This window comes from Equus asinus, chromosome 18 (assembly GCF_041296235.1).
Source record: "Equus asinus isolate D_3611 breed Donkey chromosome 18, EquAss-T2T_v2, whole genome shotgun sequence".
In the NCBI taxonomy this organism is placed as follows: Eukaryota; Metazoa; Chordata; class Mammalia; order Perissodactyla; family Equidae; genus Equus; species Equus asinus.
This window is the reverse complement of record NC_091807.1, coordinates 40563846-40589011: the sequence shown is the minus strand read 5'-3', so window position 1 is coordinate 40589011 and position 25166 is coordinate 40563846. Positions and strand designations below refer to the sequence as shown.

Here is a 25166-nt window from a genome sequence, read left to right as displayed (position 1 = left end):
CCCTCGGGGCTGCCACAGGCCTCTGCTCCCATTAATTATTCCTCTCTTCACACGGTTGTGCTTCTCCCTGTGAAGGTGAGTGATGAATAGTGTGTCCCCTTCTCAGGTGTGTGGTTGCTCCTCTGATGTGCCTCCCTCGGGAGCCATGGCGGGGGGCAGAGGGGCTGGGGCTCATGGACCACATTTGGTGCAATCAGCCACACGTAACTCCTTCCTCCGAATTGCTGGCTTACAACAGGAAGCAGTGTGCCTTCAGCATCGGCGTCTCTGGTTGGCTGGTGTCTTCCCAGACCTTCCGCAGCAGCCTGGTAAAGAGCAGAGCCGAAGCCCATCCCAGCCCAGCCGGGACGCCCCCGCTGAGGTCTCCGGGGCATCAAGCGGGGTGAGTGGACAGAGGCTCCTCTGTGTCCAGGCTCGTTGTTCTCAAGGGGAACAGTTCAGCCCTACAGCTCTTCCCCCGTGGAGTGGCTGCTGCCTCTCCCAAGGGAAGCAGCTCCAAGTGGCCCAGCCGTGGAGGGGGCCCTGGTGGCCCTGGTCCATGTCACCTGCCCTCAGATTGTCCACTCCAGGCCTCCTTTTACCGAGGTCTAGCGAGGGGAAGTGCTGTGCTTACCGTGGGCAGAACCACGCAGAGCCCTGGGTGCCTTAGTAACGTAGGGGGATGGGACCAATCATGGTGGCAGGACATGGCAGAGACCCCAGACCTTGGCTCCTGGGTCTAGGGTATGCTGACAAGCCACAGACAGTTGCTGAGCTGGTGATGTGTGGGCTTCGAGGGCCCACAGAGCCAGGAGGAGGCTGCGGGGGCCAGAAGGGACCCCTGGCTGGTCGGTGTGGGACCGGGAGTGGCCAGGGCTATCCAGGATGGCTCCTGGGGCCTCCCCAGCTGCACCTTCCTCTTCCTGCGTGGGTCAGTCCCCTCCTGTCTTCATGCCCCCAAGGTCGGCTGTGCTGGTCTGTCCTCCAGCAGAGTTTGTGTGTATGTGTGTGTATGAGAGCATTCAGGTGCATTTGTGTGTGGGGTGTGTGTGTGTGTGGGAGGGTGCACGGTGTATGTGAGTACGTGTTGTGTGAACATGGACGTGGTGCATTTTCCTGATGGTGGTCTGTTGGCTCTCTCGGATTCTGGAAGGTGCACCAGTTGAGTTTTAGGGGGACAGGCATTAGGTGTGTGACCTAAACCTCCCATAACCAGGCTCCCAGGGGCCTGTCTCAAGGTCTTCTGGGAGTGAGGAGACGGGAGCCACACCCCTGGACCCTGGGGTCCACCTGGATCCCACTGGACACTGCTACACCCACCTCCATTCCCTGTCTCCACCTCCCCATGGCACCCAACCCCTGCCTTCTTCCCTTGACCAGGGGCTGGGATCCCGCACTGCTGAGCCTGGCCAGAGTCCCTGAACCCACTTGACGAGGCTGTCCCCAGAGATCCCCTTCTCTGAGGCACCTGGGACCCCAGGGTGGGAGGAGGAGGGGCAGCTGTGATGGGGGAGGGAGAGCGAGCCCTCCCTTCACCGAGGGCACAGCATCTGTGGGAATCGGCAGAGAAGAGCTGCTGAGAAACCTCTGGGAGCTCATCAGTGCCCCAGTCGGTCTATACTGAAGGGACCCCCGCTTCTACCAGCGTCTGCAGTCTGCCACTGCTGAGTCTCGAGGACCTGTCATCGGGCACCCCACCCACACCCCTGCACACCCTGCATTCGTGTAAGAACGCTGGAGTCCCTCTCCTGCATGAGGTCCCGAGACAAGGGCCGACCATGACAGTGGCCAAGCCCACAGCTCGGTACGGCAACCTGAGCAGGGCCACAGGGCCTTACTCTGTGGACGCCTGACCTCCAGGTGACCTGGGGCGGGTGACCGAGGGCTGGGCCAGCTCAGTGGAGCCCATTTCGGGTTTCTGTGAGGTTACAGTTTCAAGTTAAAAAGCAAATTGACCTGCTGTTTGAGCCACAAAATGACTTATTCAGGACTAGCCAGAGGAAGCGGGACCTGGGATAGCATGCTCTGGGGACCACAGGCCAATGTGGAGAACAAAGTGGGGGAGCTGCTTTCATAGGGAGTGGAGGAGTTGGGAGGGGCGGCAACAAACAAAGGGTCCATTGGGGGAAACCTGGAGTCCAAGGTGTAGAGGCTTCTCATTGGCGGGATTTTACAGCCTCCCATTGGCTGGACTGTTGCCAGGTGAGGAGAGAACTCTTCCCTCCTCCTGCTGGGCAGGTCAGTGGTGGGAGATGCCAGCCCTGGTCTCTTCCTGTTTGGTGTAACTGACAATGTGACAGTGTGAGCGCCCCTACAGGCCTCCCGACTCCAGTTTAATGGAGATTTCTCCTCAATTTTCAGTTTTTCCCTTTCGATCAAGGCTTTTCTCCAAAAGCATCACTGACCAACAGTCAAGCTCTCTGCGCCTAGCGGTTTCTCCCTCGGTGCCTGGAAGGACCTTTCCTCCTTGGCGTGTCCCATGTTGGAGGGAAAGTGCACAGTGGTTGGAAACCATTTAGGCCACGGGAGTAACAGGGAAGGTTAAGAGGAGAGCACCCAGGCACTTCCCATCTCAAGTCTACGTTTCGTCAAGGTCGTAAGTGTTGAAAGCATCCCCGAGCACTGAGCTAGCATCGCCTTCTTGGGCACGTCGTTTTACACAGAGTAGGATTAGGAGCAATACTATAGGGGCAGTTTGCAGGACGGTTCCAAACCAGGAGCCCAGACCCGAAGGTAACCAGCTGGACAAATCAAACACAGTGGGTTGTTAGGTGACATTTGTTGCAGCCAATGTGCCTGCTCTCTCATGTTATGCAATTGTGTCTCCACTTCCCCAGAGGCGTTTATCCATGTGCAACAGGAGGTGTTTGCTATCGCACAGATGGCTCCTTGCACAGCAAGTACATAATCGAGGGCTATACAATTAACCAAAACCACCATGGCCAATGAGTTAGGTGACGATTGCTGAGCTGAAACCGTTTGGCTGTGGAGTCGGCCAACTCTTCCAGAGTCCGGGAGAGAATCCTGACCATTTGTTCACGGGACTCACTCTGACCCGTGGAAAAAAGCTCTTCCCACGGGGCAAAGCCAGAGTCACACAGGCCTCCTGGGAGTTCTCATTTCAGGTGCTTATAGAGGTTTCATGGGACAGACCAGCGAGAGGCCTCTGTTTGGTTATGTAGAGAATATAGGACAGTGAATACAGCAAAGCCACACTGTCTTTTTATTCTCCCGTTGTCAAGGCATAAAGCACAAGGGCCATTTCCAAAACTTCCACACATGCAGGTGTACCCAGAGGGTGGACGTAAGTCTCCCTCTAAGTGATAGTATCTACACACCCATTTGTTGGTATAGAGGCGTTAGCTTACGTCACCAAGGCTCAGACATTATGTGGTGACACACTGAGAGTCTGCCTAAATATATGGGTATATCAAGAAATTTACAAATGGCTGGGGTTACATAGGCAGTCCCACAGAATGTTTTATACAAGTACTCAAAGATTCTTGTTTTCCCCTCCCAAGCCTGGGTTAAGTTAAAGCGAGGAATGAGTTTAGGAGGGTTTAGCACCCCGTTTCTCTAAAATGGGCCTGTGGAACATTTTAAACAGACAATGGCATTTGGAATCCCAGTGACACTGCTCACAGGGTGAACTAAGGGGTCGTTATTGTCTTGGGCAGACCGAGTTTCTGGTGGCCAATCCAGCAGCCAAGCAGGTTTCCCACTTTCACAAGGAATTGGGAAATGCAGGCAAGAGCCTTGTCCTTCCAGGAAAGAGAAGGAGAAAATAAAGTCAGAAACAATAGTGGGAAGAGGCTGTGCAGGCCTGGTCCCGTCATCCTGGGAACGCTGTCTGCCCGGGTGTCGGCTGCTCGTCTTCCTGGTCCATTTGACTTGGAGATCTCCAGTGTTTGTACAGGACTAGGTGTCAGGGGGAGCCTCCCTCAGCTGTGAGATGTGCACCCAAGGCTCTAGTCCCTGAGGTTTGGCTGCCATCTGGGTAGTGAGGAGCGCCTAGTATAGTCCCTTCCAAGGAGCTTTCAAGGGCAGGAAAATTGGAAACATCAGTTTGGAGGATCACAGCCAGACATGTAAGGAAACCGGAAGAATTTAGGATCCAGTCCAGCTTACAGGTATATAACTAAACCTTAAAGACAATTAATGGGACTACAATTTAATATCTACAAAGGCCCAAACATAATTTCTCTGGCCACAATTACTCCCATTTTTATTATCATAGTAAAATTACTTTTTTTATATTAAACATGGTCTCATTATTTATATAAATGCACTAAGAATAGTGACTGACCCTATAACCTCTTTTTTTTTTTTTTTTTTTTTTTTTTTTAAGATTGCTTTCCTGGAACCTTTTAAGCAAGCTACTAGGCTGATTCTTTCAACAGTTCCCCATCTCTGGATCTGTGTACGTCTCTCTTGCACATGATAATCTAGTCAAAGACTTGGAAATATTAGCCAGGATTTCCAGTTGTGTCCTGTCTTGAGGAGAAACAATTCTCACTGAATTTATGCAAATACTTATATTGTCATGAAAAGAATATCTAAGAGTTGCTGAATTCTGGAGGGGTCAGGCAGGGAGGAAAAGATAAATGTTTCAGCCTTTGCTGTGAACCACACTGTGCCCAATTGCTGTAAGTTATAGCTAGCTTAGAGGAGAGGAGGAAAAGGGGTCCTTTACATCTGGGAAACAAAATGTTAAAGCAACCAGTATGCCATTAGAGTTTTAGAAATTCTTGCCCAGTTCACTGTTAGGATCTTGAAACTATCAAAAGTCTGTATTCCAGAGTACTTGTCAAAGTCTTTTCCCTGAATCTCTTTGGAGATGAAATATATTTGAAAAGGCATCAGGATAGAAAAAACAGCCGTCTGTAACTGACAAAAGACTTCAGAAAAAAGGCAATGAGTAAGCATCAGATGAGGGTTCATTATAATGCAATTGACCAGGAAATTTGGGTATTTTTGTGACATGCATTTGTACATAGTAGCTAGAATTACAAGTGATAACATTCTATCTATTGACCCTAGAAAAGATTTCAAAGGCAAATTACAAAGGTTACATAGTTATAAGCAAAACCAAACCCCTTTAATACGAAGGCTTAGCTTTCCTAAGTAATTAAAGACCTGATAACAAAAACAGAGGGAATTATTTTGGTAAAAACCAAAATCTCTGTTTTCTAGGCGTGTTACTTAAAAGGTAAAGAAGCTTCCACAATCTTTTATCAAAAACAAATAGCCCAAGAAAACTTTGTCCTTAGAACAGAGAAGAAAGCCAAATTGTAATTTTGCATCAACTTATTTTTGATATTAAAACTCATTCATTCCGATCTTAGCCAGTACTGACCATGCGTAAAACTCTTCTCCCAAGATTCCTTCCCGTAAAGCTTCTACAACTTTCTTCCTACATTCAGATTTTGTCCTTTGTTTTCCTCTTTCCCAGCCTGAAATAACTGGCCTCTCTTTGCGACGAAATTATTTTCTTCTCCCTCAACGAAATGTATTTCCATTCCTCACACCTTCTTTCACCAAAGCACACATCTGACTTTGCCTGCTTATGGAGATGTTTGGTTTATCATGACATATCTTGGGTAGAATTCTTGGCCCTTAGAAACTTTCACTAAGAAGTAAGCATTCATAAACAGCCTGTTATGCCTGCATTCTTTAGATTGGAAAATTTAGAATGGATTTCTTAATTCCTAGAAATATATTTTCTCATAGTACAACCTTTTAATGTGGCACAAGACATTTTTATTAATAGGCCTAGTTTTATCTTTAGTTTTCCTTCAATAGGAAACCAAAAGTAGATAAACCTATGTTCGGTAATTAATGTTTTAGTATGTTATTTAGTTTGGAACACGACCCAGATACTCAATGCAGTTCCATCATTTAATTTAACTTAGCAAAACTCTAAAGTTTCAAGTTACCAAAAAGATTTTGGGAGCTATACTTTCAAGCGTACATACCATAAAACATTCTTATTGCACCGCAATACTCTTACCCGTGTTCGTCTGTCTAAGTCACTTGTTCCCAACAATTATGTTTAGATTACTCACAAAAGCTTCACGTGACTTTGAAGCATTCAGCTATCATCTTATCTTATCTTTTTTCTTACTGACAAAGTTTGTAACAGAGATACATGAACTTAATAAACCCAGGTAGAATGAAAGTTGCACCTCAGCATTATATTCAGCACTGATAACTCTGAAGACGTGTGTTTCAATAAAACCTACAACCTTAAGCTAGCTTTTATTTAGTAAAGATTAATCCCAGATCATGTAAATCTGAAAGGCATGTGGATTAGTTTCTATTATATTTCAGTTCTTATAAGCACTTGTGTACTATCAAGCCAATGAAATAGAGCTCTTTCACAAATCACTTTTAGCAATACCATTCAGGGGTAGAGAAATAGCACCTCTCTATAACGTGCATACACAGACACACGTAACCTCCAGGCAGGCACAGAGCGGGATCTCATAGCCTTCACTTAAAACAGTTTTAGCCACGTACAAAGCTCAAAGGAATAGCTGGATCCAAATTGTTCTTCTGACAGATGGACTAAGTTAAGGTTACTTGTTCAGATGGCCAAAGACATCTGCTAATGACTTTTATTTGCATGCTGTAAGGATCCTTTCAGAGCTGTTTCTGGAGTCACTTTGTCTTTTAGAGACTCTTGCGTACCAATCAAAGAAGGCATTCCATTGTCTCCCTAGAGGTTCAGAATCCTCTCCTTCAAGGGTGCCGCCTAAGATGGACTTAGATCAAACGACATTTCCCCAGGAAAACCATTACAATGCCCGGGAACACTGAGAACCCTCAACTCTAGGCACTCTCCCCAGGGTGCTGGGCAATCTCTTGGTGATGTCAGGGGACGCCCACCAGGTGGGCCAAAACCAGGATGTTGACTATCGTCACTGTCCATTTTCCTTTCCACGAACTGGATTTCAGACAGGAGTGTTGATTTTCTCATCATCTCACCCCAGACCCTGCCTGACTGGGGAGCTGAGGCCCCGATCACGGGCCTCTGCTGACCCCCCATGGAATGGAAGCAAGCAGCTGGGCAGGAGCAGGGAGCCTGAGTCTCAGGGGGCCCTGTGATGTTGAGCCCCTGCTGGTCCCAGCAATGCTGGCTGCCCATCACCTGCCCTGGGCGCTAGGACCAGGCCTCAAGTTCACTCCTGGGCTTCACACAAAGTCAGCCTTGCGGGAGCTGGTGTTCAGCCACAGCCAGAGCCCCACCAGGCTGGGCCAGGGGCCAGAAGACGAGGGCCGGGCTGCTCTGTGCGCCTCAGGCCAGGAAAGAGCCCCTGCAGCCCCCTTTCTCCAGGGCCTTCTCCTAGCAGGGCAGCCTGTCGGTGGAGTGGGAGTCCTTGGCAGGGCAGGTGGTTTCCAGTCACTTCCGCCATTGGGGAGTGGGCATCGGGGTGACATGACAGGCACAGTTGTGGTGAGGCAGCCAAGTCCTGGAGCTGCCCAGCCTGTGACCGGGCAGGCCTCCCTGTTGGCCCAGAGTTACCTCCTCTGAAGCCTGAGGGTGTCCAGGCCGCCCACCCTCCCAGCAGTCAAGTAGCAGGGCCTGGGGAGTCAAGGAGACAGCAGGCCCTGGCTTCTGCATGAGCATTCGCGTGGGTCCCCTGCTCAGCACAGATGTCCACACGTGCCTCAGCTCTGAGAGGGACGACATGTGGGCTCGGGAGGGAGTGTGAGGCCCCCACCACACGGCTCTGACGCAGGGGGTTGAGAAACAGGTGCAGAAGTGCCCTCGATGCCCCCAGAATATGCGGATCATGAAACTACGGCTCTGCCCACACACCTGGGCTCCAAGGTGTTAAAAAACCCTCTCAGGGCTGGCCTGGTGGCCGAGTGATTAAGTTCAGGTGCTCTGCTTCAGCAGCCCAGGTTCGCAGGTTTGGATCCCAGGCACGGACGTACACACCACTCACCAAGCCACGCTGTGGCGGCATTGCACATGCAGTAGAGGAAGACTGGCATGGATTTTAGCTCAGCAACAATCTTCCTCAAGCAAAAAGAGGAAGATCGGCAACAGATGTTAGCTCAGGGACAATCTTCCTCACCAAAAAACACGAACAAAAACAAAAGAAAATCTCTAGCAGCTTTCCCTGGACCTGGGGCACCTATCTTAGGATCTTTTCTAGTCAGGCTTCTCCAGAGAAACAGAACCAATAAGACGTGTGTGTGTGTGTGTGTGTGCGCGCGTGTGTGCACGAGTTTGTGATGTGTGTGGGAGTGTGGTGCGTGTGGATGTGTCTGGTGTGTGCATGTTTGTGGGATCTGTGTGTGCAGTGTGTGCATGTATGAGCACACACGTGTGTCACTGGCAGGAGGCCCACTCCCTGCTCCTCCCTGGAGGCCTGTGGGCTCAGCAGGCGTGAGTTGTGCGCCCACGCTGCCCCGCAGCCCTGGTGCAGGGCTGTCAGAGACACTGACCCGAGCCGGCCTGACCCTGGTGCTGAACGCCCCCTGGCAGCAGGGACAGGGCCCTCCTGGCTCTGCGTCTCAAGGCTGCCATGGAGGAGTTCAGCACCATGGAGGATCCACCCCAAGAGCCTGGGGTCCGAGGCCCTGTCACCACGTCGCCTTCCCTCCACAGGACATGCTGTGCCAGCGCTCCCTGCTGCTCACCCTGCTGGGTCTGCTCTCCCTCGGGTCCGGTGAGTTCTGAAGAACATTCGGGTCTGAAGAAAGGGGCCTGCCCTCCCATTCTCCTGGGGATCCTTTCTGATCCTGGGGGCAGATTAGGAAACACTGTGCCTGGGGAGCCGGTCCCAGATGCAGGCCTGTCTCCCCACACTCTGCCCCTCTGTGTGGGGCTGACGTGGAGGCCCCCACAGGGAGCAGCCTGGAAGGGACATGCTCCCTGGCTTCCTCCCATCCTTCCTTGTCCTGATGCTGACTCTCCTTCTCCACCCACCCTGCATGAGGGCCTCACCGTCCATTCACCCCCCATCCATGTCTCAGGCCCCCCAGTGCCTACAGGCTCTCTGTGTGGGGAGGGTTGGTGCTGCTGGCCACGGCTCACAGGGCCCATCTTGTCTCGCTCCCAGCCCTCTCCCAGGAATGCATCGGATACAAGGTCAGCACCTGCTGGGACTGCATCAAGTTAGGGCCTGGCTGCACCTGGTGTCAGAAGCTGGTAAGAGCCAGGGTGGATGGCATCAGCTAGCTGAGGGTCCTCATACTTGGCCTGCCCTTCCCACCTTCCCACCTCCTGGGCTGGACCCCTGTTCTCTGCCTCTGGAACCAGGTTTTTCCTTACCCCCATCAATCTCTCTCTCTCTCCAGCATGGACGCACAGATTTCTATTTTATTTGGTAGTATATAATCTGTCACTACCATCTTGTCATTTTCATGCTCAAATTGTTCCAGACTTGGCCACTGGGAGGCCTCAGGTTGGCGCTGGGGCCTGTTGGCACACCCCATCATAATTTGGGGGGCACTCTCTTACTCTCTGCAATAGCGGGATGCACCAGGCCCATCAGCACTTTCCTGTCCCCAGCCATAGAATCAGACATTTCTCTAAGGGCTCCTGGTTCTCCTTGCTGAGAAGCCTGGCTCCCAACATCCGCATACATTTCCTCATTTTCAAACCCACGCCCACAAAGTGGTTTCAGAGTCGAGAGCCGCTCCATGCCAGAGGTGGGTGCGGTCTGTGTCCTCTCTCCTTTGATGCGGGTTCGTCAAGCCGGGGGTGGAAATGTCGGGGTGGACTCCTCACTTCCCTGCGTGAGCTCATCACATTCATCTGAAACACGGTGGCTCGTTTGTTTCTCTGTGAGTACAGCGTAGGGTCGTCCTTCTCCATTCCGCTGACTTAGTTTTGTTTCTTGAGCACGTACAGCACTCACAGGGTTCCAAAGTGAAGACAAGCAGAGGCAGCTCAGGAGGTGCGCCCCCTCCCCCGGCGCCTCGCGGGCCCCACGGCCTCGGCACCGAGCCAGCCTCGCGTGTCTGCGCTGCTCTTCCTGAGTCCCCGTCTGTGAAAGGAAGCAGAGATGTAGCTGTGCCTTTCAGCCTCCGTAGTGTTAGCTCGCCCTCCCTGGGACACAGCAGCCTCTGGCCAGGAGGGGGCCCCTTCTCTGTCCCTGCCACGTCAGAATCCCGGGGCCTCCACGCGGGGAAAGGGGTCACGAGGAAAGCGCCCTGGACCCAGGACCCCCATGCTCCTCTCTGGGCCGGCTCCCTCTGAACTGCCAGGAGCTTGGCCCAGAGCCCTGGCCTGTGGTCCAGGATTCCTGGGGGCCCCAGGGTACCTCGGGGCTGCCACGCAGGCTGAGAGGGGACACACAGGTTCCCTTGGGGGAGAGAGCTGCTCCCTCCAACAAAGGTTCTGCTGATGAAGGGCTTGAAAAGTGCGGGCCGGATGCCAGGTGATGCCCAGGCTGATCCAGGCTCGGGGGCCAGCTGAGGGTTCCATCCCCTCTGGCGGTCAGCCTGGGGCTGCAGATGTTGCTTCTTGAGTCTTTTCTGCTGCTGGAGGCTGTGGGGAGGAACCTGCCCTCTCCTAAGGCTCTGCTGTGATCTGGGAGCCCTCATGGGGGCGGGTCACCCTCTTGGGAGGCAGGGTTCATCCTGGCTGGCTGTCCAGCGCCCAGGCCCGTCTCCCACAGGGAGTTCTGTCTTGAGTCCTGGGTGAAAATGAGGAGGCTCAGCCTCACTCAGCACCCACAGTGGGCCCCTGGTATTTCCTCTGTGCTCCTCCTGACCCCTGACTCCCTCTGGCCCCAGAACTTCACCCGTCAAGGGGAGCCCGACTCCCATCGCTGTGACACACGGGAGCAGTTGCTACAGAAGGGCTGTGCAGCTGACGACATCATGGACCCCAGGAGCATTGCTGAGACCCAGCAGGACCAGAAGGGAGGCCAGAAGCAGCTGTCCCCACAGAAAGTGACCGTCTACCTGAGACCAGGTAGGCTTGGCCTCAGCTGGGGGTGAGCTGGCACCTGTGATCTCTTGTTCTGGGTGGGGGTCCAGCCAGGAGCACAGCCCTGCTCTGGGGCGCCAGGGATAACCGATGGGCATGTGTCCATGTGTCCAGGTCAGACAGCAAGGTAGGCCAGCTGAGGCCCAGGACTGCTGGGAACCTCGAGACCAAAGTCTGAGCTCCCCCACGGCCCTCTCCTCTCCGACCCAGGAAGATGCCGCCATACCCGCTGTCCTGGCTGGGTGCCTGGTCTCTCTTTTTCCTTGTGTTCTCTGTGTCCTTCTTTAAAAGGGAGAACAAACCATGTGGAAAACACTATTCCACCCCCTCTCAGAAGGCCAGGTACTCTTGGCAGAGTAAAGGCTCTGAGAAGTCCTCCAGCCAAGCAAGCTTAGTATTGTTTAAATCCGCATTTCCCCAACTGGCTTGACCACAGAAGCCTGTTTCAGGACACAGCTCCCTGTGAGGGCTCCCGGAAACACCCTTCAGGAAGGCGGGTGTGGGAAGCAAGCAGGACAATGTGGTTGCCTGGCTTGATCAGCACTGGGCTGGGCCTCCCACAGCCGGGCCTGCCCTGCAACACCGTCCCGTGAAGGGCAGCCCAGGGGGAGCTGAAGGCTGGAGGGTGGGCCCAGCAGGAGGGCCTGGATTCGCCCCTCCCTCCCCGGCTCGTCCATCTGCTCATCACCTGTCTACTGACCACCTACTCTGTGCCAGGCCCCGTCCTGGGGCAGGGACACGGGCCATTTGTACTGACACAGGAACAGGTAACCACATGACTGCAGGTTGTGATTCAAATGATAAACAGAAAGCGAGGGGAGGCGGGGAGAACGGGGGCCCTTTGCCGCCAAGGCCAGGGGAGGCCTGTCTGGGACAGGTCGATTTGCTTGGTGGCTGCTGACGGAGACGGGCTTGCGGGTAGATCCAGGTAGATGTGAATGTCAACCATGCTTCATAAGCCAGGAATACACCTTGATGGAAGTATGGCCTGACCTTCTTCTACTTGGGAAAGGGTTCTCGATCAGATGTTCAGATCTAACTGGGCGCCCTGTGTCTTACCCGCTGGCCTCGGAGAATGCGGGAGCCATGAGGACTTCGGGACCTGTGGAGGGGTGTCCGTGCCCCCAGACACCCTCACTCTCTGCCCTCTCTGCCGGCAGGTCAGGCAGCAGCATTCAACGTGAACTTCCAGCGGGCCGAGGGCTACCCCATCGACCTGTACTACCTCGTGCACCGGTCCAACCCCCTGCTCAATGACCTCTTCCACGTCAAGAAGCTGGGGGGCAACCTAGTGCAGGCCCTTAAGGGAATCACCGAGTCAGGCCACATCGGTGAGGCTGAGCTCCTCAGTCCCGCCCAGAATCCCGGCCGCCCTGCTACCCACACCTCCACCCACTCACGTCCCAGGGGCGGGCGCTGGGGGCTCAAGACACAGTGTCTCCGGGGGTGTCCGCACCGAGGCCACTCCTGCTCACACACACACACCACAAGCCATCCTGCTTTCTCCCCTGGCTGGCTCAAGGTAGGGAAACCGAGGCTCTGCCCTTGGGGGCCACCCAAGGCTCACGGGTACGCCCTACCACAAGCCTCTCCCACTCATCCTGCCCCCGCCTCAGGCTTAGGGTCCCTCATCAACACGCACCCTGAGAAGATGCAGGACCCGTGCCCCGACCAGGAGAAGGCGTGCCAGCCCCCACTCGCCTTCAGGCACGTGGTGAAGCTCACCGATTCCAACCAGTTCCAGACAGAGGTTGGGAAGCAGCTGATTTCTGGACACCGGGATGCCCCCCAGGACGGGCTGCACGCCCTGATGCAAGTGGCTGCGTGCCCGGTACGGCCCCGGCCGCCTTGGTCCCCATGCCGAGCTCAGTCCCCATGCCAAGCTGCACCTCTTCTCCTCTGCTCCTTGTGGGGGCCCCACGGGGGAAACTGACGAAGATAACCCCGCTGTCTTCTGCTCAGGAGGAAATCGGCTGGCGCAATGTCACGCGGCTGCTGGTGTTTGCCACGGACAATGGCCTCCCTTTTGTGGGCTCCGGGAAGCTAGGCACCATCCTGACCCTCAATGACAGCCGCTGCCACCTGGAGAACACCACGTACAAACGCAGCAACGAATTCGTGAGTGCCACATCCCTGGTGTCCTGGGAGGGAGTGGACACAGCACAGGGGGAAACACCTGGGCCGTGGGGGGAATCCCGGGGCTGTCTGTGGCTCTGCCCCGGGGAGCCGGGAGGCCAGGGTCCTTACAGCCACCTTGCTATAATCCGGGGCTCCCTCCTTCGATCTAAACAGCAGATCTGTGCGGGAACCAGAGGAGCCCCCAGCGGGGCAGTGTTAGGTCTCTCAAGCCCCACGTGGGCTGGCCACCCGCTGAGCCGCCCACCCTCCTCAGACTGGACACAGGCCCTGTGGACGCTGGCTGGAGCCACTCCCCTGCTCTGGGCCTGTGAAGTAGCCGCTGCCCCCAGGCTGCAGCCCGGGCCTCCCCTGCCCTCCCCAAACTCACCATGGGCTTGGGGTCCCTACCCCTGGGGCATCACCCTGCCCTCTCAAACCCCATCTCATCTCCGAGATTCCCCAGGCACAGGGGCCGGGATGGAGGCACCCCCGGGTCCTCCACCTCCCCCAGCTCCCTCCTATGTGGTGCCTCCCAGCCGGCAGAGGGAGCACAGCTGGGAGTCCAGGGGTGAGGGGAGGGGCCCAGGGCTGGGGGCGAGGACAGGCTTCTTGTGCGGGGGTCTCCTCCCCCGGGCAGAGGCACTGTATTAATGGCACCGGGTGGGCAGACACCACCTGTCACGGGAGTTTGCCCTCCCCTCCTGTGAAATGATGTCTGCGCCCTGGAATTGTAAACTGTGGGGGCCGCAAAGGACTTTAGAGATGGGACCCCTCAGGGGTTCTCACCCGGAGCCCACAGACTCTGGGGCTGTGGCTGGATAACAGGAGGGATCCATGACCTGGACAGGAGATGTGACACCTGAGGTTCTGGTGAACCTCTGCCTGCAGGCGAGCGTGTGCTTCCAATAGGAAAATAGAGTGGGTGCTGGGGCCGTATCTGAGGTCCGCCCCCAGTAGGAGGAGGGGTATCTCCCCAGCACCCCTCAAGTGGGGACACCTCACAGTCTGTTTACTGTCCTCTCCACCTGGACGTCGGGGAGCGGTTCCTGGCCGCTTGATCTCCCTTTCAGTGCAGCGATCAAGAAGCACATCTCTACCTCTAATACCTTCCTGTTTATTTGTTTATTTCTTGCTGAGGAAGATTGGCCCGGAGCTAACATCTTGCCCATCTTCCTCTATTTTGTATGTGGGACACCAGCACTGTATGGCTTGATGAGTGGTGTGTGGGTCCCCACCCAGGATCCGAACCCGTGAACCCAGCGCCGCTGAAGCAGACCACGAGGACTTAACTACTGTGTAACCAGACAGGCCCCTCTAATACTTTCTTAACTGTGTTTCAGTCTCATCAGTTTCCCTTATAATCTCATTGTTTTATGCACTGGGAACATCATTCGAATGGGCCTATGGGTGGCACTGGGCCTTGGGCAGTTGCTGCTGTCGGGCAGGAGTGGGTCAGTAGCCTTGATGGCTTGTCCCCAACCTCTGGGGCCACCTGACCTGTGTCTCCTCTCAGGACCACCCATCGGTGCGCCAGCTGGCCCATAAACTGGCTGAAAACCACATCCAGCTTATCTTTGCTGCGACCGAGAGAATGGTGAAAACCTATGAGGTAAGTGGAGTCGGGGTCTTGAGCAACATGGGGGATGGGGCATTTCAGCCGAATGAGGACGAAACCCAGCGTTGCCACAGGCTGAGCTCTGCTTCCATGGGCTGGGCGCTGGGCAGTGGGTCCGCCACGTGGGCCAGCACGGGTTTCTGGCGTGAACACTGCAGGTGAGGAGCCCGAGGCCTCTTTGGGCCACGTGACCTTTACGTGGGGATGAAAGAAGGACCGTTTCTGTCCGAGACATTCAGTCACGGTAACAGCGTGTGTTGCGGTGTTAGCCGGGATCTTTCTGCTTTGTGCTGTGTTCGGGTCAGCAGAAGTGGCTGTGCGCTTTAGGGCAACTTTCTCCTCTTACATCCTGTGCGTCTGAGTGCGACGCTGCTCATGAAGTCCAAGGACCCACAGGAGGGCTCCCAGCCTTAAGCGGATATTGGTGCGCTTCTCGAGCAGCACACCCACATCACAGGAGCCTTGGGCCCTGCAGCGGCTGTCTCCCCGCAGAAACCAACACTTTTACAGCAGACACTTCCTCCTTCTCTGCCTCAGGGGCCCGGCTCTATCCCGCTGTACCGAATCACTGTTCTTACCAAATTCTTCTGTAGTGTGAAACTCGGGAGGGGAACGTTCTGTTCCTAGGGCGGTGTCTCTCCCTCCTTCCTTCTCTTCGGTCACTCCTGTGTTGGTGTGAGACGTGCTGTGTTTGCGTGTTTTCGTCTGCTGCAATGTGGCGTGCCGGTCTCCTGTTTGCTCTGATGGGCTGTGAGTCTCCGGGCCCTCACCCTCCCTAAATCCTGTGCACCTCTCTGCTGCGGGCTGGGGGCTGCTGCTGCCGCTGCCCATGGGGCCGGAGGCGCTTGCTGAGGGCCAACTGTGAGACCAGCGGTTCCTGCCGTCGGTTTTCCTGCCCTCCAGAGTGGGAACAAGACACTGTGGGGGGACACAAAGGAGGGAGTGGAGGCAGATGTCCAGGAGAACCCTTGGGTGGGCAGTGGGAGCTTGCCAGGCCCCGGGGACAGTGGCTCCACTCAGCCCCTGCTGGGTGCAGCAGGCAGAAAGACCACCCGCCCACGTTAGTTCATGAGCACAAGCAGGTGAGTGCTTCACAGCCACTGTGTCCTCGGCTCTGTTACAGGACATGGCAGTCCCCTCCTCCCGGGATCATAGGTCCCAGTAATTTGCTATCAGCAGCAGGATTTGTGTTCCAGAAGACGGTGTGGTGCTGGGGTGGAAGCTGCAGACAGGAGAGTTGAACCCCAAACCCTGCCCCCACTAGCGTGGATGGACGGTGTCCTGGGCAGGTCACAGGCTTTTCTGAGCCTTAGTTCCCTGACTTCCACTCACGGGGCTCCTGGGAGATGGGAGTCAAGGAGACCCATAGCCTGTAGGGACAGCAGACACTGGACCCTCCTTGGAATGGGTATCTGCACCAAGTGGAGAGCAGATGGACAGGACAGGACGTGGAGGACCCAAGCCTCCCCGAGTCACAGGGCCTGTCCCCAGGCTGGGACCAAGGGGAGTGGGCAGTGGAGGCTGCAGGGGACTGGTGGCCAGGCTGTGACCGTCCCCATGAGCTCTGTGGGGGCAACTGGGCCCCCTTCAGGGGAGTCACGGAAGGACTTTGGGGCAGGACAGGACCCGACCATCAGCTCCATAAGACAAAGTGACGCTGCAGTGACCCTTGAGCTCAGCTAAGGCGGGTGTGGGGGAGGATGGGCACAATTGTTCCCGCAGGCTGTCCCAGGCCTGTCTGCATTGCAGGTGCTCTGGACTGCCCACCCGCGGCATCCCTGGACCACTGGCCCTGGCCTGCCAGAGCCGATTGTCCCGTTGCTGCTTAGCACGGTTGTTACTGAAATTCAGTTATATCAAATGCTTGAAGCGCTCAGAGCTCCTCCGTTCCTGACAGCTTTGGCACATTTTTTGATTACCTATGCCCCAGGGTGGTTTGTGCCTCTCACCTCTCCATGGTGGGGACGCTGTCGAACGGTGTCGAGGCACATCTTCCCAGCTCTGCCTTCCGTGAGGTCACTGCTTGAAATCCACGAAGGTGGAGTATTTAACCAAGGAAATGAGCAAACCCTGCAACTCAGGGCTTTCTTCCTCCCAAGAACTGGTTGTTAAGCATTACCAGCACACCACTGACCTCGTGCTCACTTAACTAAACACAGTCAGAGGTCTGGTGGGGGCTGTGTGAGCCACGTGCAAACAGAAGGAAACCCCCTGGGGCGCTACAAACTGAGGAGAAGCTGAGCTTTCTGCGGCCGCGGATCCAGCCATGACCACCTGGTCTTCTCTGACAGAAGCTCACTGAGATCATCCCCAAGTCTGCAGTCGGGACACTGTCGGAAGACTCCGGCAACGTGGTCCAGCTCATTAAGGCTGCCTATGAGGTGAGTGCCCCGGGGGACTCGGCACGGGCCCTGGGCGGACAGCAGAGACGCCCTCCCCACTGCAGGTCAACAGAAGGGTGGTCTGGAGAGCAGAGCCCCTGCCTCCTGTGCCGCCCTCAGGCCTTCTGGACACACTGACCCTCGCACTTCCCGCAGGCCAGCTGTGTCCTCTCTCTGGTTGATGGCGTGGTATGTGCCACCCCAGACCCTCAGCTGTGCGTGCCTTCCCAGAACCACGGGCGCCAGGCCCCCTTCTAGGCCAAGGGTCCTGCTAGCCTCACCAGGCACAGCTGGGGGTCCTGGGTAAACGCTGACACCGCTGAATTAAGTTAGAGCCTGTTGAGGAAGCTCCCTGTGCTTCTGCACCCACTCAGAGCCCCCAGCCCCAAAGCAGGCCTCCTGGCCTCCAGCCGCTGCCTGGGGGGTTTCCGTCTCTGCCCGATGGTGCCACCATCGTTGGCTCCTCCACCTCTCTCTCTCTATATCTCTGTGTCCCCATCTTTTGTTTTCTCTATCTCTGTCTCTCCATATCTCTCTCTCACTCTGTCTCTCCCTCTCTGTGTCTCTATATCTGTCTGTCTCTTTGTGTCCCTGTCTCTACCTGTCTCTCTCACTCTCTCTCATTCACTTACACAGTTTTTCCTGCTCCTGCTCTGTGTCAGGCACTGGGGAGTCAGTGGTGAGGGGAGGGTCAAGCCCCCCCTTGGGGTAGGGCCTATGATCTGTCTCCATGTCAGTCTCCTCGGGGGCCTGTCTTGGGGGGGTGGTGTTGGTAACCCCACCACCGCCTACACAGAGCACAGGACCTGGCACCTACCCAGCTCTCCGTGGGCGTGTGGGTGAAGGGAGGGAGATGACAGGTGTGCAAGCCATCGGCCGGGAAGGGCCAGGGAACAGCGGAAGGTCCTCCCTAATCGTGGCGGCTGCTCTTTGCCCACAGAAACTCTCCTCCAGAGTCTTTCTGGAGCACGGCACCCTCCCTGACACCCTGAGGGTCACCTACGACTCCTTCTGCAGTAACGGGGTGTCGAATGTGAACCAGCCCAGAGGGGACTGCGACAATGTCCGGATCAGCGACCGGGTGAGGTTCCAACCCAACCTTCTGGAAGGTTCTCTCCCAGTGACAGCTAGAAGGAAATGCACCCAGACAGACGGGCTTGCACGGGGACAAGCAAGGGGCAAGAGCCAATGTCCGTTGTTGGTCCAGTTTCCTTGCTTTCAAATCCTCTCGGAGGTGGCCACGGTCCCTGTGTGAGCTGTTGTCTTCCTGTCGAGGAAGGAGCAGGCAGCGCCCACACTCCTTGGCACAGGGCATCCTAGTCGTCAGCACAGACTCCCATGATGTGGATGGAACCACCAAGGGGACGGCAGTGGCCCCTGGGGGCAGATGCTGCACACTGCCCATCACGGCAAAGAAGGGACTGCTTCCACACACTACACACTGATTTGGGTTGGTTTCCCTGAGTTTTATGGGTTTTTTTAGGATTGGCGCCTAACATCTGTTGCCGATCTTCTTCTTTTTTGTTTTCTCCCCAAAAGCCCCCAGTACATAGTTGTATATTCTAGCTGCAGGTCCTTCTGGTTCTGCCATGTGGGATGCTGCCTCAGCATGGCCTGATGAGCAGTGCTAGGTTCACGCTCAGGATCTGAACCAGCGAAGCCCTGGGCCGCCACAGTGGAGCACGCGAACTTGACCACTCAGCCACGGGTCTGCCCCTCTGTTATGTTTTTGACATTAAACATGGCATTAAAGCATGGGCCCCACAGATGATTACAAATATGCAGAGTTATCTCCATAATAGTTTAAATTCATTATGACCAAAACAATTCATTTTTTTCTGTCACTGGCTGTGAAGTTATATTCAGCAAAATACTTGCTTTCATTGCATTTTAAGATTTTATTTTTCCTTCTACTCCCCAAAGCCCCCCAGTACATAGTTGTATAGATTTGAGTTGTGGGTCCTTCTAGTTGCGCTCTGTGGGATGCCGCCTCAGCATGGCCTGATGCGCCGGGCCAGGTCCGCGCCCGGAGCCGAACTTGTGAAACCCCAGGCCGCCACAGCAGAGTGCGCGAACCCAACCACTGGGCACAGGGCCAGCCCCATCGCTGCATCTCATAATATGACATTGGAATTCCTTCAGAAACGTTACTCACTAAATGTTGCATGTGAACTTTGACCAACATATCCCCCCTAATACTGGGTGATGCACACGGGAATCCATTTGATCTTGTGATTGGCTGACTGCCTCTTACACACTTTCCTGACGTCTCTGGTCCTTCGCTCAGCACCTGTGGAGGTTCCCCTACAGTGACTCGGGGTCTGCTTTGCTCTTGAGACCGCGCTCCCTGAAGCTCCGTGCTGGCAGCTGCTTCCGGTGTGCAGGGGAGGCGGGGACTCTGCTCTGTCGCACTTGATTCCTCTTGGCAGGATCTTGACCTTCTCATCCAGGGTCAGTACACACCTCCAGATCCAGATCCTAGGACTTCCCGTGGGATTCTGGCATCTAACAGCCAGACTTAAGGATGAAGTGTATGTCCTTTACAAAGCCACTGTAAAATCCCTTTTAACGCATGTGTGATAAAGGTACTCTAAAGACGCCCCCAGCCTGGAGATGGCGGTGCGGGGGCACCAGGGGCTCCACCGGGCCTGCTGCTGCCTGTTCCCACATCATGCCTCTGAGTTTCCAGCTCTCTCTCGTTCTCTCTTCTCTCACCTCAAGTCCCAAGTCCTGGGGAATCCTGGAGTGTCCGTGCTCTTCCCCTCCCCCAACCTCAATCCACTCCCATCTGGGGCCCCTGCAGAGGCTGGCGCCCTCCATGCCTGGGGGCCAAGGACCCCACCCTCACTCCGCTAGCCCCAAGGCATCCGTGTCCAGGCTGCTGGTTGAGAAGATGGGAGCAGGGTGACCCCAGTGTCCTGGCCTCGCCTGAGCCCTGCTGTTCTCCATGACAGATCACCTTCCAGGTGAAGGTCACGGCCACCGAGTGCGTCCAGGCGCAGTCATTTGTCATCCGGGCCCTGGGCTTCTCGGACACGGTGACCGTGCAGGTCCTGCCCCAGTGCGAGTGTCAGTGCCGCGACATGAGCCGGGACCGCAGCCTGTGCCGGGACAAGGGCTTCGTGGAGTGCGGTATCTGCAGGTGAGGCGGGCGCAGGGCACACCCCACCCCAGGGGCAGCGAGACGAGCAGGAGCAGCTGTTTACAGCCCAGCGTCTGGGGTCCTAGAGGAAGAGGCAGCGTCCCGCACCATCATCAGGAGGGGCCCTGCCCTTGCATCCCTCCCACCCCAGGTGTGACGCTGGCTACATTGGGAAGAACTGTGAGTGCCAGACGCAGGGCCGGAGCAGCCAGGAGCTGGAAGGAAGCTGCCGCAAGGACAGCAACTCCCTCGTCTGCTCGGGGCTGGGGGACTGCGTGTGCGGGCAGTGCATTTGCCACAAGAGCGACGTGCCCAACAAGGAGATCTTCGGGCAGTTCTGCGAGTGCGACAACGTCAACTGCGAACGCTACGACGGCCAAGTCTGTGGGGGCGAGAGTGAGTGCGAGGGGACAGACAGCAGATGTTGGGGACAGACGGGCAGACAGACAGACCCTTCGGGTTCTCCTTCAGCTGCATGAGAGAAGCAGCAGGTCCGGGCTGCGGTCCTGGCGGGCAGAGGGCCAGGTCACTGGTCTGGGGGGACGAGGGCGAGTCTGCAGCGACCCCCTGTCTTCCAGAGCGGGGAACCTGCAACTGCGGCAAGTGCCAGTGCAAGGAGGGCTTCGAGGGCTCGGCGTGCCAGTGCCTGCAGTCCACCGACGGCTGCCTGAACCAGCGCGGGACAGAGTGCAGTGGTCGTGGCCGGTGCCGCTGCAACGTGTGCGAGTGCGACGGTGGCTACCAGCCTCCCCTCTGCCAGGACTGCCCGGGCTGCCAGTTGCCCTGTGTCCGCTACATGTGAGTGCTCAGCACGGTACAGCGTAGCTGTCACCCCAGGAGGACCAGAGCCTGGGCAAGGGGCCCTCTTCCATTTGCACCCCTGCGGCCTCCTTCAGAGCCAGGTGTCATGCGCCTGCCTAGGGCCACCCTCTGGCTTCCAGGTCCTAGCCAATCCGCCCTTCCTCACTCCCTTGGGTACCTGCCCCCCGTCCCCATCCCTGTCCCCACGGCCCACCCTGACCACTCCTGTCCCAGCAGCACGGAAGCCCACATGGCTCCCAGTCACCTTGCAACACCACCCCTTCTCACATCTCCTCATATTTCCTCCAATACACCCTCACACCTCCCCAACCCCATCACACCCCCTCTCACACCCTGACGCCTCACACCCTCACACCCCCTCACTTCCTTCTGCTCCTTCACCCCTCACTTGTACACTCTCTCTCACCCCTCACTCCTCTCACAGCACCAGATCCTCTCACACACCTGTTCGCCCCCTCAGGTACTCTCACAGCCTCGCCCCCTCCTGCATGTGTGTGCACACCCTCCTGCACACCCACTCACATGGTTGCTCCTCCGCAGCTCCTGTGCCGAGTGCCTGAAATTCAAGAAGGGCCCCTATGAGAAGACCTGCAGTGTGGAGTGTAAGAACCTGACGCTGCTGCAGGAAGCCCCTCCGGTGAATCGGCCATGCAAAGAGCGGGACTCGGAGGGCTGCTGGATGAAGTACACCCTGCGTCAGCGGGACGGGATGGACAGCTATGACATCTACGTGGAGGACGCGCAAGGTGAGACCTCGCACCAGGCAGGACATGGCGGCCAGGGCTCCAGTCAGGAGGCCTCCAGAGGTGGCGAGGGTCTCTGTCCACTCAGGAGGACCGGCCGGGCAGGGTCAGGCGAGCGTCCAGGACATGGTCCTCCCACCCCCAGGCCTCTCCCTCATGGCTGTGACCTCACATTGGGGTGCTGAGGGGCAAGGATGGCTTGTCCCCTTGCAGTAGAGCTGCTCCAATCAGGGGACGGACCCAACTGTGTGCCTACAGGTTCCATGCTGGTTATCTCCCCCTGATGGTTGACTGAGGCTTGAAGCCTGTCAACTTTAAAGCAAATAAAGCAAATGACTTTATCTAGGAATAGCCCAAGGAGCTGCAATTTGACACGTGCACACTATGGTGAACCACAGACAAATCCAGGGAACAACTGGAGGGGACTGATTTTATAGAGAAAGGGGGAGAGGGTGGGGCTGATCTAAAGGAAAGCCATTGGGGGAAAGCAGCAGTTAAGGTGGCAGCAGCGTCTCATTGGCTGGGCTGTGATGTTCCTTATTGGCTGAGATGCTGCAGTGTTTCTCTTTTTTTTTTTTTTTTTTGAGGAAGATTAGCCCTGAGCTAACTGCTGCCAATCCTCCTCTTTTCGCTGAGGAAGACTGGCCCTGAGCTACATCCATGCCCATCTTCCTCTACTTTACATGTGGGATGCCGGCCACAGCGTGGCTTGCCAAGCAGTGCCATGTCCCCACCCGGGATCCAAACCGGCAAACCCCGGGCCAGAAGCGGAACCTGCGAATTTAACTGCTGCGCCACCGGTCTGGCCCTGCTGCAGTGTTTATTATTGGCTGAGCTGTGGCATTTCTGATTGGCTGAGCTGTTGCCTGGTTGGGAAAGAAATCTTTCATAATAAAGTAGCTGTACTTCCCCTCCAAGAAGCAAAGTTATGTCTCCTCCCGTTTGGTGTAAGTGCCCATGTGTCATAGGGGTGAGAGCTCCCCCTGCAGGATTTCCAGACTCCAATTTAGTTGAGGTTTCTCTTATTCACTTCATAAGCCACAGGTCCCAAGGGCTGGTCCACCGATGGCTGCACCAGGATCACCCGTGGGTGTGAGAATCCTCCTGCTCAGAACTCAGCCCTGGGGAGGGGATTCAGGGACCCGGGAAGCCCAGGCACTGGGGTTTCCCAAACGCTGTTAGCCTGTCTGTCCCCTGGATTCCAGGGCTATATGGGGCCCTGCAATGGTCGAGGACACGGAGACGCCAACCCTGTCTTCACAGGGTTCACGTTCCAAGATGGGGGCCACCTTTCCCCAACATGTCAGAACAACAGTGCCCAAGACGGCAGGAGGCTGTGGCTGGGGTCATGAAGTACAAAGATGACTGAAGGGTGGGGTGTTACCCAAGGTCACAGGTCAGAAGGTCTCTTGGAGGAGGAGACATTGCAGCTGAGACCAGAGAACAAGAGTGTCCAGACAGACGGGACACAGGGTGTGCAGTCAGAGGCACCCAGCGCTGGTCATTGCAGGGCGCAGTGAGTCCCGGGAGGCATTTGGGTCTCTTTCCAAACATACCAGGAACTGTTAGCAGGGTTTCAGAAGAGCAAGCCGCACAGCTGAACTGTGTTTTCAAAAGCCGATGCAGAGCCCTGAGGGGCCGGGTGGACGCAGACCTATGAGGGGCTGCTTCGAGGTCCAGGCACTGAAGAGTGGAGACGGGTGGGGGTGGGCTGGGTTGGGGTCGTGGGGGTGGTGTGGGCAGAGCCTGCCCTTGGATGGAACATGGGGAGGGGATCAGGAGGAATGGGGACAGGCGGAGGATCCAAAGGTCCCCAACAGGTAGGGAGGGTTGGGTGGGTCGAGGTTCACTGGGTGACAATGACAAAGCATGTGTGGGTCTCTGGGACTTAGGGGAAACAGACCCACGACGAGAGTGGACTAACAAGCAGCACCCAGGGGTGTATGCGGCGCACGAACTCTCCACACCCCCACCCTTTCCCATCACAGAGGCTGAGGGGTCGGATCACAGGCCTGGGAGGCCTGACCACTGGGGTGACTGCACCAGGCGTGGGCCAGCAGTCCACTGGGGGCCCTTGCAGGACTGAGACCTGCTCCTAGCTCCCCCGCCTGGCGACGGGAACCCCAGGAGGGCAGGTGGGGCACAGGCCCTCCACGGGGCCTGAGCTCACGGCCTGGTCACAGCCAGTTCTCGTCCAGGCTCTGCCATGGTCAGCCAGCAAATGGGGCCTCACTTTCTTTGTAAACCCGGGGCCAAATTTTATTTCACACCACAAGGCCTTGCCTTGTCCCCAGCTCTGCCCCATCCCTGGCCATTTTGCTCACCTACCTGTCACCGTGAGTCCAGCAGTTGGACCCTGAGCACTGCAGCGACCTGGGATGGGGCACACATGGGGCTGAGTGAGCCGGGGAGGGCCTGACGCTTGGTATGTGTGTGCTTCCTCCTTACCTCAGAATGCGTGGAGGGCCCCAACATCGCTGCCATCGTCGGGGGTACTGTGGGGGGAGTTGTGCTCATTGGCCTCCTCCTGCTGGTCATCTGTACAGCCTGGACCCACCAGAGCAACATGAGGGAGGACAGGTTTCAACAGGGAGAAGCTCAAGTCCCAGTAGGACAAAGTGAGTAGCCATCCTGGGGGCGAAGTAACTGCTCCCATTCAGAGGGGTGCATCCTCCTTGCCATGGGTAACCCCTCGCCAAGGAGGTGGTGGACACCTATCTGTGGCTGCATACCTGTCCCCCTCCCCACCCTGGAGCTCATCCTCAAAGTGCACGCTGCTGTGGGCAAGCTCTGCCAATGGGGCCAGAACCCGAGGGAAGGGCACTTGGCTCCCAGCTTCTCCTCCCCTGCACTGACAGTCATGTTTGCTTTTCTCACCAGGACAACCCCCTTTTCAAGAGCACCACCATGACAGTCGTGAACCCTAAGTTTGCTGAGAGTTAGGATGCTTGGTAAACAAGGCCATCTGAACCCCTAAGATGGGACCACACCACACCACACCCCTCCATCAGGCGGGATGTGACCTGCCTCCTGACGTGGCTTATGACACCTGACAGTTTCATCCATTAACCAAGAATCCACTATGCTTTTCTCTGCCCTCAAAATGACTGATATGGCCAGGTGACTACATGGGCTCATCAGAAGGGACAGCCTCCCCTCCTGATATGTACGACCTTTTCATAGAGACTTCACAAAGGAATTGCTTGAGTCTTATAAGGTTAAATACGTGTTTTCTTGTGTAAAAATAAGGGTGGTGTCTGATTAACGGCAGTGCAGTTTTATTTCTATTTCAACCTATCACGGTGTAAGATTACATCCCATTGTTTATAGTGTTCCCCAATCAAGTTTATAGAAAAAGATCAATAAAACTCTCGTGGAAGCTGTCCATGGAGGCTGGGCTCTGCCCCCTCCCCAC

General features: G+C 56.0%; 1 protein-coding gene across 3 annotated transcripts; it reads left to right on the top strand.

The window, feature by feature from the left end:
* The first annotated feature begins 244 nt into the window (after nucleotides 1-244).
* On the top strand, nucleotides 245-25166 carry LOC106842975 (integrin beta-2). 3 transcript variants are annotated; one of them, XM_070489008.1, is made up of 16 exons: nucleotides 245-382; nucleotides 8600-8660; nucleotides 9054-9142; nucleotides 10735-10915; nucleotides 12091-12261; nucleotides 12547-12761; nucleotides 12893-13048; nucleotides 14562-14657; nucleotides 16955-17044; nucleotides 17985-18125; nucleotides 19999-20186; nucleotides 20338-20582; nucleotides 20765-20984; nucleotides 21549-21754; nucleotides 24205-24369; nucleotides 24632-25166. In XM_070489008.1, exons 2-16 carry the CDS (start codon nucleotides 8603-8605, stop codon nucleotides 24676-24678), a joined length of 2268 nt encoding a protein of 755 aa, XP_070345109.1. In that variant the 5' UTR covers nucleotides 245-382; nucleotides 8600-8602; the 3' UTR covers nucleotides 24679-25166. The 3 variants fall into 3 exon arrangements, with proteins under 3 accessions (XP_070345109.1, XP_070345111.1, XP_070345110.1); XM_070489010.1 differs by lacking the exons at nucleotides 245-382; nucleotides 8600-8660; nucleotides 9054-9142 and adding an exon at nucleotides 9264-9645; XM_070489009.1 differs by lacking the exons at nucleotides 245-382; nucleotides 8600-8660; nucleotides 9054-9142 and adding an exon at nucleotides 9618-9780.

What these genes read in the sequence shown, in the direction of transcription:
- LOC106842975 (XM_070489008.1), top strand. Translation starts at nt 8,603, where the DNA reads ATGCTGTGCCAGCGCTCCCTGCTGCTCACCCTGCTGGGTCTGCTCTCC. An exon ending in ACAAACGCAGCAACGAATTC is followed by an intron (nt 13,049 to 14,561) that starts GTGAGTGCCACA and finishes GTCTCCTCTCAG; the next exon opens with GACCACCCATCGGTGCGCCA. An exon ending in GTGGAGTGCGGTATCTGCAG is followed by an intron (nt 20,187 to 20,337) that starts GTGAGGCGGGCG and finishes CTCCCACCCCAG; the next exon opens with GTGTGACGCTGGCTACATTG.